General features: G+C 49.1%; 2 protein-coding genes across 2 annotated transcripts in view; both read left to right on the top strand.

Moving 5' to 3' along the window:
• The first annotated feature begins 521 nt into the window (after positions 1-521).
• cdk13 (cyclin dependent kinase 13) lies at positions 522-9097 on the top strand. The gene is made up of 14 exons (XM_086066411.1): positions 522-2482; positions 3806-4351; positions 4599-4757; positions 4950-5089; positions 5174-5344; positions 5536-5725; positions 5817-5873; positions 5963-6064; positions 6149-6226; positions 6483-6599; positions 6713-6844; positions 7195-7394; positions 7501-7944; positions 8103-9097. The coding sequence occupies exons 1-14, from the start codon at positions 1368-1370 to the stop codon at positions 8756-8758; spliced, it is 4107 nt and encodes a 1368-aa protein (XP_085922537.1). The 5' UTR covers positions 522-1367; the 3' UTR covers positions 8759-9097.
• Positions 9098-10229: 1132 nt separating this feature from the next.
• LOC147156113 (RNA-binding Raly-like protein) overlaps positions 10230-16549 on the top strand; it is a 70245-nt gene continuing 63925 nt past the window's right edge. The window contains exon 1 of the mRNA XM_086065917.1: positions 10230-10586. The gene's annotated coding sequence lies outside the window, so the exon portion shown is untranslated. The remainder of the gene's footprint in view (positions 10587-16549) is intronic.

The raw sequence follows: 16549 nt of genomic DNA, 5'->3' as shown, positions 1-16549 counted from the left end.
ATATGCCAAAGTATATATGTGTAGCTTTATATGTTCAAGTTGACAAGTTCACAATGTTAGCAGTAGCGTGGCAATGTGAACACATTTGGATAGCATAACTGTTATAAGGTGTGTCATGATTTGATTCCCGCTGCCTCCGAAGAACTGAGACAATGCCCCCGCACACGCACACGCACACGCACACCTGATGACCAACTACGGCTGTTAAATGGGTACTGCTTTTACCAGTCTTTTTTTTTTTTTTTTTTTTTAACAAATATATCCGTACTGTACTTATATTTAAGTACTGTCTGTGATGACCTTTAGCACATCTTTGTAATAGCTGCATGTAAAAAAAACAACAACACTTCTCTTAATGCATAGTGTACGAAGAAAGTACGTGAATGCTTGTTAAACGTTAAAAGCAGAGTTTGGGTTAGTTCGAGTTCCACATTCTAGTATTGGGGATCAGGGGTTCCCTCGGCGATGACGTCACAGGGCACGTTATCAGGCACTGGCCTGTGATTGGCTGACGCCGGCGCACGAGGCCTGTAGTTTGAAAGCTCGTCTGGAGCCCGACAAGTGTCGAAGTAGCAGCAACAGTAGCTAAGCTAGTCAGCTCACACCGCCAACAAAGTTCACGCCGTTTGGCAACTCCATTCCAATCACGCACCGCGCCTGCTTTGGCCGCCGAGAGGAACCTGGGACGACTTCAGCGACGATGACGCCACCGGCGGATTATACGACGGAGGACGCGACTTCTTGACGGCTTTTGGAAGTCGAGAGCGGCGAGAAGAGACAAGAAAGCTTCCCAACTGGCTAACTCGGCTAGCTCGCTCGCGTGCGTGCCGCTCCACTTCCTTGTTGCGCCTCGGAACTGTGAAATGAGAAGCTGACAAGTTTGATTTTGACTCTGAACGCCAAGCCGTGGATGGAAATATTCGCTCGCACCGGCCGCGGTGGGTCCACGGAACCGGAGCTTTAAATCCGGATGGGCCTCGGGCCTTCACTTTTGTCCACGAATGCGACGTGTGGTTGGTACCGTTAGCCACCGGAGGCTAACCTAGCTCACATTGACTTAGCATGTGCTAGCGAATCCGTAATAATGCACACCTTGGAGTCCAACCGTTTAATCGTCTACTGCTAGCTGAATGTCATATTGGTGACATTATTGTGGCACGATTGGTTATTGGTCATCAGACTGGGGTGGAAACCACAAACAAGTTAGCTTTGTGATGCTAACGTTAAGCTGGTGATCTCGGAACGTGAACTATGGCGCTAACTAGCTCGATGTTGTTATGTTCCAACACACAGCAAGAAGCAAAACGTTGGAGTGTCTAAAGGTGATTTGTCTTTCTCGGCTGGCGTCGGTGTAACCGTGTGGATAAATGCCCAATTCGGACGTACTTCGGGACGGCCGCGGCCGGAGTCCCTCCGCGCAGAGAAACGCTAACCGGCAGGACAGGCGGACCGCCACTAAGCCGGGAAGCAGCGCCGCTCAGCGGGACCCACACCGAGACAAGAGACGCTCGTCGGCTTCCCGCCGGAAGAAACGCCGGCAGGACAAGGACAAGGACTTGTGGCACATCGCTGCAACGGAAGCTACCGTCAACGACCGACATGGCACTTTTGGGAAGGCGGCTGAACTCGGGACGCTGGTGGAGTACGATGACGTCAGCTCCCAGTCTGAGCGCTTCTCCGGGAGCCCCTCGCCCAAGCCGGACCACCGTGTAGGTCACTTCTCCGTGGACCGATTGAGCGACTTTGGAGAGTATAACGGTCCAGCCAGGGACCGCCAGGACGTCGCCCTCGTCAAGGACCAGCACGCCAGAGGACCCGCGGAAAGGAATAAGCCGCCGGGCAAGGACCCTGGTCGGAAGAAGGAACGTCCTAATCGGGAGAGGAACCCCAACGTTCGCGGTGGACTCAGCCCAAGCAGTACGAAAAACCACCGAGACGTAGTGAAGACGAGTGACAAAAACGGCAAGAGAGCGTCCACCAGTCAGCCGTCGCAGTCTGCGGACAACCGGGATTCCAAAAGGCAACGGAGTAAAACCAGAGCAGATAAAGAGCCGCCGTCTTCCTACCGAGACGTTCCCCCGCAGTCGTATCGCGACGACGAGCTGAGGACCTACAGGAGAAGCCCGGGGTTCAAAGCCGAAAGTCCCTTTGGGACGTCCTACTCGTACGGCTACCAGTCCCCGCCCGCTTACAACCAGATGATATCACGACGAAGCCCCACTTACCCCAGCAAAAGAACGTCTCCCACGTCCGGCTACTACGCTAGAGACACTGACGCCTACGCTGCCGCCAAGTCGCCCGGCTCGTACCCGGCTAGCAAGAGGAAGCGATCCCCCGCCAGTCCGGCCAACTGGCGCAGATCTCCCAGTTACGGCCGACGCAGTCCCTACGAGCAGGGCGAGGTTGTGGCCAGTCCCTACGCAGGCCGGCGGAGATCTCGAAGTCCCTACAGGAAATCCCTCAGCCCCAGTCCTGATGTCAGGTGAGATGCAAGGCCAAGATCCACGGATGGATGGATTGATTGATTGATTGATTGATTGATTGATTGGTTTGTTTGTTTTTTGCTCCATCGAACATTTAAAAAGTAGTAAAATGGCTGGACTATGCCAGTGTTCACGATGGGCGATGACTCAGCTAAATTCCTCAACAAATTGACACGCACCCAAAAAGGTCTGTATCTCAAGCTATCCGTGTTCGCAGATAGCACAAAGGGGCCCCCACCAATTAATTGGACAGTGTTACCTCTTTTAAAATAGGCAAAAATCTCTCCTTTTTTTTTCTCTAATTGTTTTTTTTTTAACACATTGCAACATAAGACAGATATAATAGCATTCAACTGTTAATCACCCCCACAAAATAACAATTTTGGTTTTTCTCTGTTGTAAAGTAAAATACTAAAGGACAGAGTCGAAGCAGTCGAATGTTGTGCCTGTAATTCATAGACACCCGGTTTTAAGAGACAAAAAAAGAATGTCTTTTATGACTACATATGTTTTGAGATTATTAATCGGTCAATGGAATTTGATTTAGCCAAATATGGGATCTGCATCAGCCTGAAAAAAGTCCACCCCGGCGGAGCCCCATTTGAGACAAAATGTTGAATAGATGAGAGGATGGATAGCATGAATCCATGAATGTTCAAATGTTCGTGGGCAACAATCATCGGCGTAGACCTTTATTTCCACTTTGACCACGAAAGACGATTGGGAAAGTCCAGATGTTTGCCAAAGGGCACAGGCGGAGATATTACGGAATTCATATGCGTCTTAATGGAACACCGGTTGCTTTGTTTTAACGTTTGCGCCATTACAAGCGACAACAAAAGTAGGACAAACATTAACGTGGCTTCCCAGAAGAGTTATTCGTTAATCCGGTTTACTTTTAAATGGCAAGACACCTTTTTTCAAGCGCTACTGCTCGGATGGGAATGTTTCAAGTTTCAAGTGCCAAGTTAACCACCGAGTTTCTCTTCCTGCCTCTCTTATTTTACTTCCTTGTATTCAAGCTTCCGACTAGTTTTGGCTTCAGGGAGAATCAACGATGCGTCTCTGTTCGTTATTTAAAAGCGTCCCTGGGTGTTGACGAGTGTTTGTCACATGCAACGACAAGAATTGCAGCACGCTGTTTTGAGGGGGCACCTCTGCTTCGTTGAATGGGGGTTGTTGGTTCATCGCACCCATTCGACTGTCTGACCAATCCTGAGTACTGCTGTAGTTACCATGACAACCAGGGTGGCGCTACAGTGTTGCAACTATTGAGAACATTCTGCCGTGTTTGCTTCAACGTGCTCAATGTTTGTTTCCAGGCGATCGGTGCGGTCTCGCAGCCGGAGCCCGTACCCTTCCGCCAGGCATTCTCGCTCCCGCAGCCGCCACCGCCACTCTCGCTCCCACAGCCGGCCCTCCAGCCTCTCGCCCGGCACGCTCACCTTCAAAAGCAGCCTGGCGGCCGAGCTCAGCAAGCAGAAGAAGGCCAAAGCCGCCGCCAAAGCCAAAGGCGCCGGCAACGCTCCCGCGCCGACAAAAGGCGGTGCCGCCGCTCAGCAGCCCAGTCCCAAGAGCAACCACGCGGCCAGGAAGGGCCGCCCGCCCTCGCCGCCCGCGCCTCCAACAACAGCGGCAGCGGAGAAAGGGCCACGCACGCCCACGTCCGGTGTGGGCCACTCGCCCGGCGACCGCTCGTCCAAGAAGAGCTCGGAGCGACCCGCCAGCCGCGACAAAGACGCAAGGGCCAAAGATGACGTCAAGAGGAAAGCGGCCGTGGCAAGCAAAGCCGGCGGGACCATCATCTCCGCGGGCCCGTCCCTGCCGCTTCCCCTCGGGGTTCTCGAGCAGATTGAGAAAGGACAGGGGTTGGTACCGCTGAAAATCTGACACACACGCACACCGTATCGGAAATGTTTTCGCGGCTACTGAAACAAACACAAGTGCAAGGGGTTTTATTTTTGTGGCTAACGTAGAAAGATGAATTTGAAATGAATCATTTTCCGGGAGGGGGAAAATATCTCCCTGCAGGGCTTGCATCATATTTGCCGGCAGTTGTTTGTCTTCGTGATGCAAATGTCCATCAGTAAATTGTTGTCGTTTTGCATTTGTCAGCGCGAAGGACGCTTCCGTGGCCGCCAAGAAGAAATCGGAGCGAAAGGGCCGGCAGCTCCTCACCGACCTGCCGCTGCCGCCGCTCATTTCCGGATGCACGTCTTCCCCGCACAGCCCGGCCGAGGAGAAAAAGGCCCAAACGCCGCGCAGGAGGCCCAAGTATGTTTTTTACTGTCCTGCTCACCTTGCGCATCGACGCGTTTACCTGCATGCTTCATTTCGCACCTGATGGGCGGGGCCGCGCACTCAAGGAAGAGTCCCAACCAATGGGAACTTTCCGCTCTCAACCGTTTGTCCGCGAGCCGGCCAACATTTCCCCCTTTCCAAATGTTTCCTTGTTCGGCGTCCCAGAATGTGCGGCCCGAGATTCGGAGAGATCAAAGAGACGGAGATCGACTGGGGCAAGCGCTGCGTGGACAAGTTTGAGATCATCGGCATCACGGGAGAAGGCACGTACGGCCAGGTGTACAAAGCCAAAGACAAAGACACGGGTGGGAAATGTTAGAAGCAAGTCAAATGCCGTCCTTTGGGTCAGCTGCGGCTAAAAGCGACGTCGTGGTGTCGTTGGTCCGCAGCGGAGATGGTGGCATTGAAGAAAGTGCGTCTGGACAATGAGAAGGAGGGCTTCCCCATCACCGCCATCCGAGAGATCAAAATTTTGCGGCAGCTCAACCACAAGAGCATCATCAACATGAAGGAGATCGTCACCGACAAGGAGGACGCGCTGGATTTCAAAAACGATAAAGGTACGACGCCTCGGCCAATCGCAGCACTTTGTCCATTGTTAATATTATAAATATGTGATGGTTGCAAAATTGACGCACTGAAAAGAAGTTGACCCAAATGTAGCGCCACCCACTTTTTGCTAATGAAATGGTCTGCGTATGCGTGCAAATGCGCCATGGGCGTGAAATGGGCGTCGTTTCCCGTTTGGCAGGTGCGTTCTATTTGGTCTTTGAGTACATGGACCACGACCTGATGGGCCTGCTGGAGTCGGGCCTGGTGCACTTCAACGAGAGCCACATCAAGTCGTTCATGAGGCAGCTGCTGGAGGGTCTGGATTACTGCCACAAGAAGAACTTCCTGCACCGCGACATCAAGTGCTCCAACATCCTGCTCAATAACAAGTGCGCCTTAACCAACATCCTGGCACGCCTTCCCGTCGCTTGCTTTGCTTCTTCTCACACGCGCGCCGTCTCTTCTCTCTCTCCCTCTCAGAGGAAAGATCAAGCTGGCAGACTTTGGCCTCGCTCGCCTGTACAACTCGGAAGAGAGGTCAGCCCGCATTTGCCGATTTTATGCCAAGTGATTCTTCATCCGAATTCCATCCTTCTTGTTTTATGTTAACCGCGTCTGTGTCTCAGTCGGCCCTACACCAACAAAGTCATCACGCTGTGGTACCGCCCCCCCGAGCTCCTGCTGGGCGAAGAGAGGTACACGCCGGCCATCGACGTGTGGAGCTGCGGGTAACGACGCGCAAAGGCACCTTTTTTTGCCATTTGTCATTGGGGGGGGGACAACATGTTGAACCCGCCGGCCGTTGTGTGCAGATGCATCCTGGGCGAATTGTTCACAAAGAAGCCCATCTTTCAAGCGAACCAGGAGCTGGCCCAGTTGGAGCTGATCAGGTACGAGGGAGCACGTTCGGCTGCCGCAAACAATTGGCCCGTCTGCACTTTCTGACCGATTGACTTCAAGACAGAGAAATGAAACGACACGCGTCGTTAATTCAAACCCGCACAAAAATATTCAAACAGGCTGTCATTGGGTCCGGATCGACGCTCGCTCGCTTCAAGCCAACATATCACGCAAAACCAAAATGAGCACAGCTCTCACGCTCATTTCCAACGGCTTTTCTCATTTGCGCCTTTTGTTGCGTTGCAGTCGGATATGCGGCAGTCCGTGTCCCGCCGTGTGGCCCGACGTCATCAAGCTTCCCTTCTTCAACACCATGAAACCAAAGAAGCAGTACAGGCGACGACTGCGCGAGGAATTTGCCTTGTGAGTGGAAACTTCCAATCCAATCATAAATGGAACAAAATAAATAATTATAAATCATTTCCAAAATATGTTCAGGTTTTGTAATGAACGATTTTTGCGGGCTTGTCGTTCAGCATTCCTCCGACGGCTCTGGACTTGTTTGACCGCATGCTGAACCTTGACCCCAGCAAGCGCTGCACGGGCGAGCAGGCGCTGGGGTGCGAGTTCCTCAAGGACGTGGACCCGGACAAAATGCCCCCGCCAGAGTATGTTGTCGCGTTGAAAGGAGGGTTCGGCTGGAGTGCCTTGCAAAATGATAACAAGCATTTTCATTTCATCAATTATGCAAGCTGAGGCTAACACTCATTTGTGCATTTGACAAAACTTAGATGCAGCTCTGCTTACCTATTTGGTTTGCACGTGATGGTTTTTGACATCGTGGCGTACAGCCTTGTCATTTCATCACTCAGCAATGCAATTTGGCTGGCTCACATTTTCACAACCAGCCAACTTGTTCAGTTTTACGCATGATGGGTGGGCCAGCAATCACAACGTTTTGCATACAAGCCATTCAAAAGTCCGTTTTCATGCGAGCTTCAACCTGAACTGTGCGCAGCCTCCCCCTGTGGCAAGACTGTCACGAGCTGTGGAGCAAGAAGCGTCGGCGTCAGAAGCAGATGCCCGAGGAGCTGGCCGTGCCCCCCAAGGCGCCGCGCAAGGAGCTGGGCCTGGACGACAGTCGCAGTAACACCCCACAGGGCTTCGCCGCCTCTGCGGCCATCAAAGCCCCGAGCGCGGCCGCTTCTTCTCTGCTGGGTCAGTGCAGGAACACGCCTCGTTACCTCGTACCTAACGTTATTGCGCACGTGCCAAACCACTCGTGGGTTTTGCCTCATCCACCGTGACATTTTTCTATGCGCAGACCCGAAAGGTCCAAACTCCCAGTTGACCCAGGAGCAACTGGCCGTCCTGCTCAACCTCCTGGGCCCGCCCAACAGCGCCGCCGCCGCCAACCCGGCCCAGTTCTTCCAGGCCGTCAGCTCCAAGGTCAACCAGGAGACGCTGCAGCAGCTCTCCAAAGCCCTGCCGCCCGCCGCGGAGCCTCCCGCTCCGCCCCCGCAGCCCGCCGGCGTGCCGCGCACCCCGCCCATGCCCAAGCCCCCTTCACCTCCGCCCGAGGGGGACGCGGCGGCCGTCACCCAGACGGCCGTCACCATGCTGCTGGCCCAGCTGCTGCAGACTCAGCGGCAGGAGGTCAAGGACGGGGGCGACGGGCCCGAGGCGGGCGCCAACAACATGGCGGTGGCAGCGCCCCTGCTTCCTCCCGATGCCAAACGACCTCCAGAATCCAGCCCCGTCTCACCTGGTAATCACGTTTAGTTTGTCATCAAATCAGGTTGGAAAAGTCTCACTGTTCAACCGACACGCAAGCGACACGCGTCCACATTCAGACTTGTCTGTAAAAACAAAAATGGAATGTAGCTTGGCTTGACTGGGCGTAACTTTGGAACTTTTGTCTTCCAGTGCTGGACATGGCCGGCGTCCCCATCCTGCCCCCGGACCAGAGACCGCCCGAGCCCCCGGAGCCCCCTCCGCACGCCGACTTGGACTACAGGCGGCCGCCACCCGAGCCCAAGCCTGGCCACGCCCCGCCCATCGCGTCGGCCGGCGGAGGCGACGGCGGCGCTCGCCCGCCCGAGCCCGACTACCCGCCCCTCCCGACCGCCGAAGGACCCGGCTACGGGGGCGATTTCAGCCACCCGCTTCCGCCGCTCCCCTTCACCCCCACAGCTTTCGGGGACAGCTTCATGGGTCACATGTTGGGCGCGGGGTTGCCGCCTCACACTCTCAGAGAAGTGTTTAGCGGGCCGGGCCAGACGGTAGCCCCGGATCCCTTCCCCCCGCCGGGCCCCGCCGCCACCGGGCCCCCAGGGATGGTATTCGCGGGGGACAAAGACCACCGCTTTGAATATAGTCCCCTGGCTGTGGAGGGGCCGCCCAACCCCGCCGCCCTCCACCTGTACAACCACGCGGTGGTCCGGAAGGACGGCGTGCCCTCTCATCCCCCGCCCATCCCAGCGCCGCCGGGCCACGCCTGGGCCTCTCCCTCCTCCCAGGTGCCCCTCGGCTTCGTCCCTCACATCAACTCCACCCTTGGAGGACGGGGGCTGCCCTTCTAAACCAACTGGAAGCGACATTTTGTGACTTGAAGCCTGTAGAACTCGTCGGAGGAGTTTTCCTCACACCCTTTTCATATGTTTTTGTAATTTTGTTCTACAAGTCTTTTCAAATTTTGGGGGGGGGCCTGTACCACGAATGAGCCTTCTGGTACATTCTTCTCGTTCCCGTGACTGCGACCTCTTGTACAGTACTACAGTTCTAGTCGTTTTGCACTACTGGCTGAAGTAGGCTCAAAAACACTTTTAGCCGCACACGAACAACATCAGGTGAACCCACCTTTTTGTGTGTGTGTGTATTATTATTTTATATATATATATATATATATATATATATATATATATATATATATATATATATATAAAAGCTCCTGGACTACTAGCGCTCGGATGAGAAAATTTGATCCCAACAGCAAAACTCTGGAGCAAATGTCGAAGTTGTAAAATGATCAAACATAAAATTGGACACAAGGTGTTTCTTTCTTTTTTTTTGTATTAAAAAAAATTGTCAACCACACACTTTTTTTTCTTTTTGGCAAGTGTTTATTAAAAAAAAATGCCACTGTTTATAACAATTGTCTTGTCAGTTACTATAAATCTTATTTTCATTGCCCCCACCCCCCCCCCCCCCCCCCCCCAACTGTATGTGGCTTCTGCCACCACTGGATGGCACAATTTCATAAATTTTCTACCTGTGTTTTTAAATGAAGACTAGTGTGCAATCACTGATCTGTGTATATATGACTGGATAGGCCAAGACGTTTGAAGCCGCGAGGTCGCCATATTGCTCCTCCCAAGAAACGTTTTTCGGCATACGATCCTATGCATTTACAATATCGAACTTGGAGAACATTTGAGATGATACTAGTAGAAACAGCATGATTTATGATTTGAATTTGTTAAACGTAAACAAGAGGACTTCAGGCATTTTATAACTTACCTTAAATACATACACAAATGATATGCTTAATGATGTTTACAGGATGAAACTTGTATTTTTTTATTATTAAAGAAGTATACCTGTAATTCAAATCTAATATTGGGGTCTAAGGAACTGAGCGATAAAAGAAAAAGGCGGCGTTCAAAGCAGCACATACTGTACACCTGTTATCAAGTAAAAATTGCTGTGTAACAAAATTAAAAGGTTGGAGATTTCTAACAAGGACAATTCTGAACATGTAAAGCAAAGGCCATGCCATTTAATAGCTAAGCCAAAACATTTGATGACAATCCAAACTAGCATCTCAAATTATATTGCTAGCATTTCAATTTGTAGAACGTAGCTCATTTTTTAGCTTTTGTTTGGTGACCCCCCAAATTGTCATGCCTTTAAATTGAGACAGAAACACATGCTTCATATATGCCGAACCTTTAGGGGGCAACATAACGTCTAAACGGAGTGTCATCCACATTTGAAAATCACGAAGAAGAAAATGCTAACTTTCTTAGCACGAGCCGTAAAGCTCACGTTTGTTTTTGCAGCTTGTGAATCGGGAAGGATTCGCTATTTTTCTAATGTTAAATATTTCTAATTACACACGTTATACAATACAATTAAAATAAACGGCGTTATTTTGTGATATATTTCGAGGAACAGCAACAAGCTAGCACCTTGTAATTCATACGTAAAATCATGAGAGGGCAGCATATCCGTCTTTTGCGACACGGCACATTAGTTTGAGTTTTATTTTTATTTATTTTTTATTAATGGCAATTTGGATACTGTTTTGTGTTTTGGACGATGTCGAAGGTTCTCGTTGAATGGGTATCGTTTCTATTCCTCTCAAACACAAGGAGCAAGTTGGAAATGTTTACCTGGAGGTAAAAAAAGGTAAATATTCCTTCCATATGATTTGACACGTTTAAACGCCACACACAAGGTTGACGTTATGTTGGTTTATTTGAATTGTTTTGTTGAAATAAATTCTGTGCCATGAAATTCGTTTCACAACTGTGTAAGGCGGCCATGATGTGGTTTGGCCACAAGGTGGTAGCAAAATCCAGAAAACGCCACTGCCGACAAACATTTGACATTTATGAGTTGACCATGAAGATGTAAGCGTAAATGTTGCATTACACGTTGATTGAGCGGCAGTTTATTAAGGAGAGTTGACATGTTTGTAACCGGAATCCAGCAGCAGGTCCAGGAAGTCCAAATGCAGCCACAGATTGGCTTGATTCGCCACAGGTGTTGTTTGTCATCAACTTCCTGGCAGGTAAACATTTTGCACATTTATCCTTGATTTGTACTATTTGTTCTCACTCGTAAGACAATACAGCAGGCTAGTAGAAGGACTCGGGGACGTTTTGGGGAACCTATTTTCTGTTATTTGCTGACAAACTCACCTGTTTGCTGTTTTGGGGCCGTTTTGCTGTGTTGAGAGCTCAATTTTTGACAAAAGCAGTGCTTTGCAGGCATTTTATGACATTATAAGGGGCAATTATAAATTATTGACAGGTTTTCACTATTTGTTTGTTCAATGTCGTCTTGGAGATTGAAATTGTTTTAAATGGACTGGAGCTCATTTTGCACCTCTTATCTTGTTGCTGCTGTTGAACGGGTCAAAGTGAGAGCATTCATTAGGAGTTGAGGCTGATTTATTGGAGGATTCAAAATGGCGCCAATGAATGAACCTTTTCATCGGCGTAACCGTTAGCGACCCACAATGCATCAGTCCCGACGCCTCGGGCCTCCCATGCGAGATGTGAGTTAAGTGATGCCAATGGTTTCGTTTTTTTCATTAGTTGACGCTTTGTTTTGTTGCGCTAATTAATACGTGCCAATCTGTAGCATTCCCAACTGTTTTTAGAGCGTTGCATTGGACCAAATCATTTTTTCGAGCGCAGGTACGTTAGCTTCATGCTACCGTAATACAAAGCGGCTAACTGCAATGAGCATTGCGAACCTTCTGCCACTGAATGGAGCAGCAAGACATAGAAGCCAGCATACGACAATCGCTTGCTTGGTTGTTTGCTTGCCGCCGTCGTTCGTTCGTTCGTATTGCCGCATTTCTCATCGGGTCAGCGTTTGGTGAACGAATGTTGTCTGTCGGCTCACTCGTCAAAGCGGCAGACATTTGTCATGGCTCTGCTTCCATAGGCGGCGGGCGGGCGGGCGGGCGGGCGGGCCTATACGTCCTTCGGTGCATCTCGGGCCGCCTGTCTGTTAAAATCACGCTTACAATCTCGCAACCTCCATCCTGCCCCGGGTCACAAACATGTCGGCTTTCATATACACACACTTGACTGTTCCTTGTGCAAAATGACACGCACACAATCATTGAGAAAACTTTCAAACGGAATCCAATTTGTAGAAGGTCGGATTAGTGACATCACCAATCGATTAGTTGAATGAAATGTCGGTTGTCCTCGGATCAATAAGAAACTCGTGCAAAGAGAAGCGCGCCGTCGTCTGTTTGTTGTCTGTTTGGAACGTGTGACGACTTGTCGACGTTTAGATGATGACTATTTATAGACACATTGTCTAAATGAATCGATCCATGGAGTGATGGGTTTTGCAATCTATCGATCCATCACTCGATGCCGTACGGAGAAACTCTTTTGATTTGCTGTGTCAGATGTGAAGGATGGTTGCGTTGCATTTTTCAACGTTTAGAGAAGATCGTTTGATCGAGATGGAAATTGCGAGTGTGATTTATGCACTTCCTGACAATTGCGATCGTGCGTCACAAGTGAAAATGGCGCTCAACTGGGTGAAAGGAAGCGCGTTTGGACTTTGAATCCCACTCGTTTGATTTCGATTCCAAAATGTGACCAAATGTCGTTTGATTAACAATCTGCCTGTTTCGTAGGTTTGTCACTGGCAAAAACAATAGAAGACGGCGTTTGCTTTCAAATAACACAAATGTTCGGAATTGTCAATTCTTAGCAACTCATGCAAGCCCGACGGATACATCGTTTAGCAGACAGGCAGGTTTATCAATAAAAAAATGCAAATCAAACTAAATATAGAAAAGAGCACGAAAAAGGTGAGCAAACAAAAGCTCCATCTTCATTTTGTTGACATTTTCCAAATGATGGACATCATCTTCATTGCTTATTTCTGCTGACGTAGCGCGCGTGTGCGTGTGCGTGTGCGCGTGTGTGTGTGTGGTGCGGTACCTTGTTGTGTGATTTAACGAGCGCGCAGACGGACAAGCGTGCTGCATTCCAATCAAGCCAAGGGCGCCAAGTGATGGAGGCCATGAAGAAGATGAGCCCGCACGCACGCACGCACGCACGCACGCACGCACGCACGCACGCAAGCAAGCCATCGTCGGGAAATTGAATGGACGCCGGTCTTATAGGAAATCCATGTGCACCAGCGTGAAATTTAACTGGGCTCCGTACGTGGAGTCAATCGTTTGAACGTTAACGCCGAAGAGCGATGCTTCATTTTTATGCGCCGCGCTAACGTGCTCGGGTCCTCCTCATGTCTCGGACCATAAATGCTGTAAATAGTTGAAAACAATCTGCGGGGGTTCGCAGCCAACTGGATTTCAAATCATCAATGCGTGACATTTCACAAAACCTCAAGCATTCCTCAACCGATATCTCATTCACTGATCAAGTCAATCAATTAGCTCCGTAACAAAATATGTTGTTGACTTTCATCGGCTTTGGAAAATACAATACTCAAAGTCGTTGTGCCGGACGACAAGTCAGCGACTGTAAGAAGAAAGTCGTTTTTTTCCGCCAGCAACTTCCCACCATTTAGCCGGCGCGTCCGCTTGCCGTTTTCCCGGCCGCGCAATCGGAGTGTCGGCGTGAGGGATGCATTGGCAAAAGTGCGCGTGGGTTGAGGTGATGCATCTGCTGTCACTTTGTGCATTAGCGCGCTGACCTTTTCCCGGCCGCGCCGTTCCTACTTTGCCAGCAAAAGATGGATACGTCTGCCGCCAAACGTGTCGCAGGCATCGCTCGTCTGGGAACGACGGACCGCGCGGCGTCGCGCGTGCAATCTTAAACCGCCAGCATCAGGAAAACACTCGCTCACCACATGATCCATTAGCTTTGGCTGCCTCACTGACCTCATGACAAACTTCTAAAATGGCGCATTCAGTAAAAGACAAATGAACTAAATGACAAACTCGTATGACAGCAAATTATTAGCTAACTAACAACAAAAGCCAACGCAAAACTGCTACTTTGGTGAGTGACTTCAACTCACTCACACATGCAAAATAAACAACAAATGAGATAACTGGCCGGGGTGGGGGGGGGGGGTGGGTGTATTGAAATAAATAAACAGTCAACTAATTTGCCCACTAAATTACAACATGGCCTACTCGCACTCACAACTAAAGAGCAAACGCAATAAATTCTAGGTTAAGATGAAGTCAACGGCAAACTCAGTCACTAGTTTGTTGTTTTTTGGTGACTCCAATGACACACACACACACACACACACACACACACACACACACACACACACACACACACACACACACACACACACACACACACACACACACACACACACACACACACACACACACACACACACACACACACTCTAAACTTAGACTTAAGAATAGAATTAAACAATGATTGACTGTTGGAAAAACTGAAACGATTGTTCACTAACTGACCAATCATTTGTTAAGTGACCAAGGAGTAGTTAGCACCAATTATATTACCAACTAAACAAACTCACACACAAATTGGCTTGCTAACTAAATAATGAACACCCCCCCCCCCCCATTATAATAAGTTGTCAACATGGGTATGAATTGACGATCCAAATAGATCGATGCTTTTTGACTTTTGTATTGAAGTCCAATTGAGGTTCTGGTCGTGCTTTGAAAACATCTGCTGTGTCTCCAGCATCCGCGAGTCATTTGGAATGCAAGCAAATGAGTGCTAAGCGAGGAAAAATGGCGCTTTTCTCTCTCTCTCTTGTTCTTGTGTCGCCGCGGCCAATACATCAGACCCAAATGTGGATTGATTATGCTGTCAGCTCCAACGTTGAATGCATTTCATATTTGATTCCGTTTGTAATTCACGCCCCCCCCCCCCCCCCCCACGCTTTGCGATGCCATTTGTCACCGCCGTCGTCATCAATTCATCCTCGTCGGCGCAAGCGCACAATTGGAGTCCAACGCAGATCGTCGGCAAAGTCAAATGTCCACAATTGCACGCCGCCCTCTTTAAAAGTCACATCTCCCCGTAAAGCGGGGAAAAAGAGCCTTTGGGGGATTTTCTTCAGTCACTCAAGTTAGCAACAAATGCTAACGGCAAATGATTGGATTTGATGAGTTATTAACATTGTTTTTCAGTTTCAATTTATATTTTAGCCGTTTTGGATTTAGTTATAGCAGTATGGCTCAATGAATAGAATTGTATTATCTGTCTCACTCTCAGAAGAAGGGCAACGGGTTTCTTCCACTGCTATCTTGAAGGGAGTCTGGTACCGGTCTCTGTCGGAAGAGGGGAGGCACAGGCTGATTATTGTTTTTCTCTAATCTGATTTATACCTATGGGAACAGAAGGGGGGATTTTCTTGTATTCACTGAGTTGTAAACAAATGTACTGTGGGCTGATGGGAGGAGACTTTTCGTATTCACCCACTTTTCAATAAATAATGATGTGCCGGAGTAGAGAGGACACACAATCTGAACAGACCACTGTTTGAGTGAGTTCAATTGTTGTCATCAAAAGCTTTTGATACCTTTGCAAAAGGACTTCTTCACCAGAATCTCACCATTCAGTTAATTGAACACGCAAAGAGTACAATACTTAATATTGTCTACTCTAACAGATTCAAGGCCGCGTGCCAACATTCGTCCTCCAATGTTTGAAGGTAGCGAATGTGCAATGCTCAACTCGGCCAAGACTTTTCATGATCTCTTTGCGAGGAAAGTCTCCGTTGCAACAAGGACAAAGAACATCAAAACTGGTAGGCAAGGTTCAGCCAACATTCGCGGGGTTTCCACCCGCCCGTTTTTATTTGAATTTTCAAGAAATGCAAAACAGAAATCTTTTTGCAATTAATGCAATGTCAGATGGCAAACGCTACGGTTGATCAAGAATTACAAAAGCAAAGTCATACGACGTCATCGCACGGCGCAGTCGCTTCCTGGTCGTCTTCTTCTTCTTTTAAATGACTGGTGGATCACGTCTCTATGGTGTATAGCGCCACCTACAGCGGCGGAGTGCCCTCTCAATATCGGCAAAAGCAGAACAGATGGAAACGGGCAGAAGTCGCATGTCGGTTTTACGCATTTTCAGTACATTTGCTTAAACAATTCCAAACAATTGGATGGATAGAAACTTGACTATTGTGACCTTGAGTGAACCCTGACATGAAATCAACTTTGGCTTGCACCACGGGTACGAGATAGACAAGTAACAAAATGGCTCATTTGCTCAACCAACCAATTCACAGTTCATTTGAGAAGGATTCATGACTACTACCGGTATTTCTTTCTATCAGGGACATAGGACATCTATAAGTACATATGAATAAACATTTAAAAGTGCCAGAATGAGCTAGAAAGTGATTTTTCATCTGCATTTTTTGTCTACTGTAGATGGTTGCGCTCCTAGCTTACGCGGATGTCCAGCATTGTGTGTTGAAGGTTAGAAAATGATTGCGTTACTGTCGCTTTTGTATTGCCGTGACTAGAAATGAGCTTGTCGCCAAGGCTTTTAGCGCTAATCTAGCCAAATTAAAACAAGGTCAAGTTGCAAGCAGGAGCCGCAAGTTTTGTTTTTGTAAGCAAAAGAAACACGGGGCTTTATGTAATGCTTCGTGATACCTGCGTGCATTTCACCTGAAAACAAACAACTGCC

This window comes from Leptonotus elevatus, chromosome 21 (assembly GCF_054856555.1).
Source record: "Leptonotus elevatus isolate MCC_2025b chromosome 21, RoL_Lele_1.0, whole genome shotgun sequence".
NCBI classification, from domain to species: domain Eukaryota; kingdom Metazoa; phylum Chordata; class Actinopteri; order Syngnathiformes; family Syngnathidae; genus Leptonotus; species Leptonotus elevatus.
This window is presented reverse-complemented; position numbering and strand designations above follow the sequence as displayed.

Bases quoted from the DNA above. Each gene is read 5' to 3' on its own strand.
- cdk13 (XM_086066411.1), top strand. From the start codon at position 1,368: ATGCCCAATTCGGACGTACTTCGGGACGGCCGCGGCCGGAGTCCCTCC. The intron at 5,874-5,962 runs GTCAGCCCGCAT...TCTGTGTCTCAG, and splicing joins CTGTACAACTCGGAAGAGAG to TCGGCCCTACACCAACAAAG. The intron at 6,227-6,482 runs GTACGAGGGAGC...GTTGCGTTGCAG, and splicing joins GCCCAGTTGGAGCTGATCAG to TCGGATATGCGGCAGTCCGT.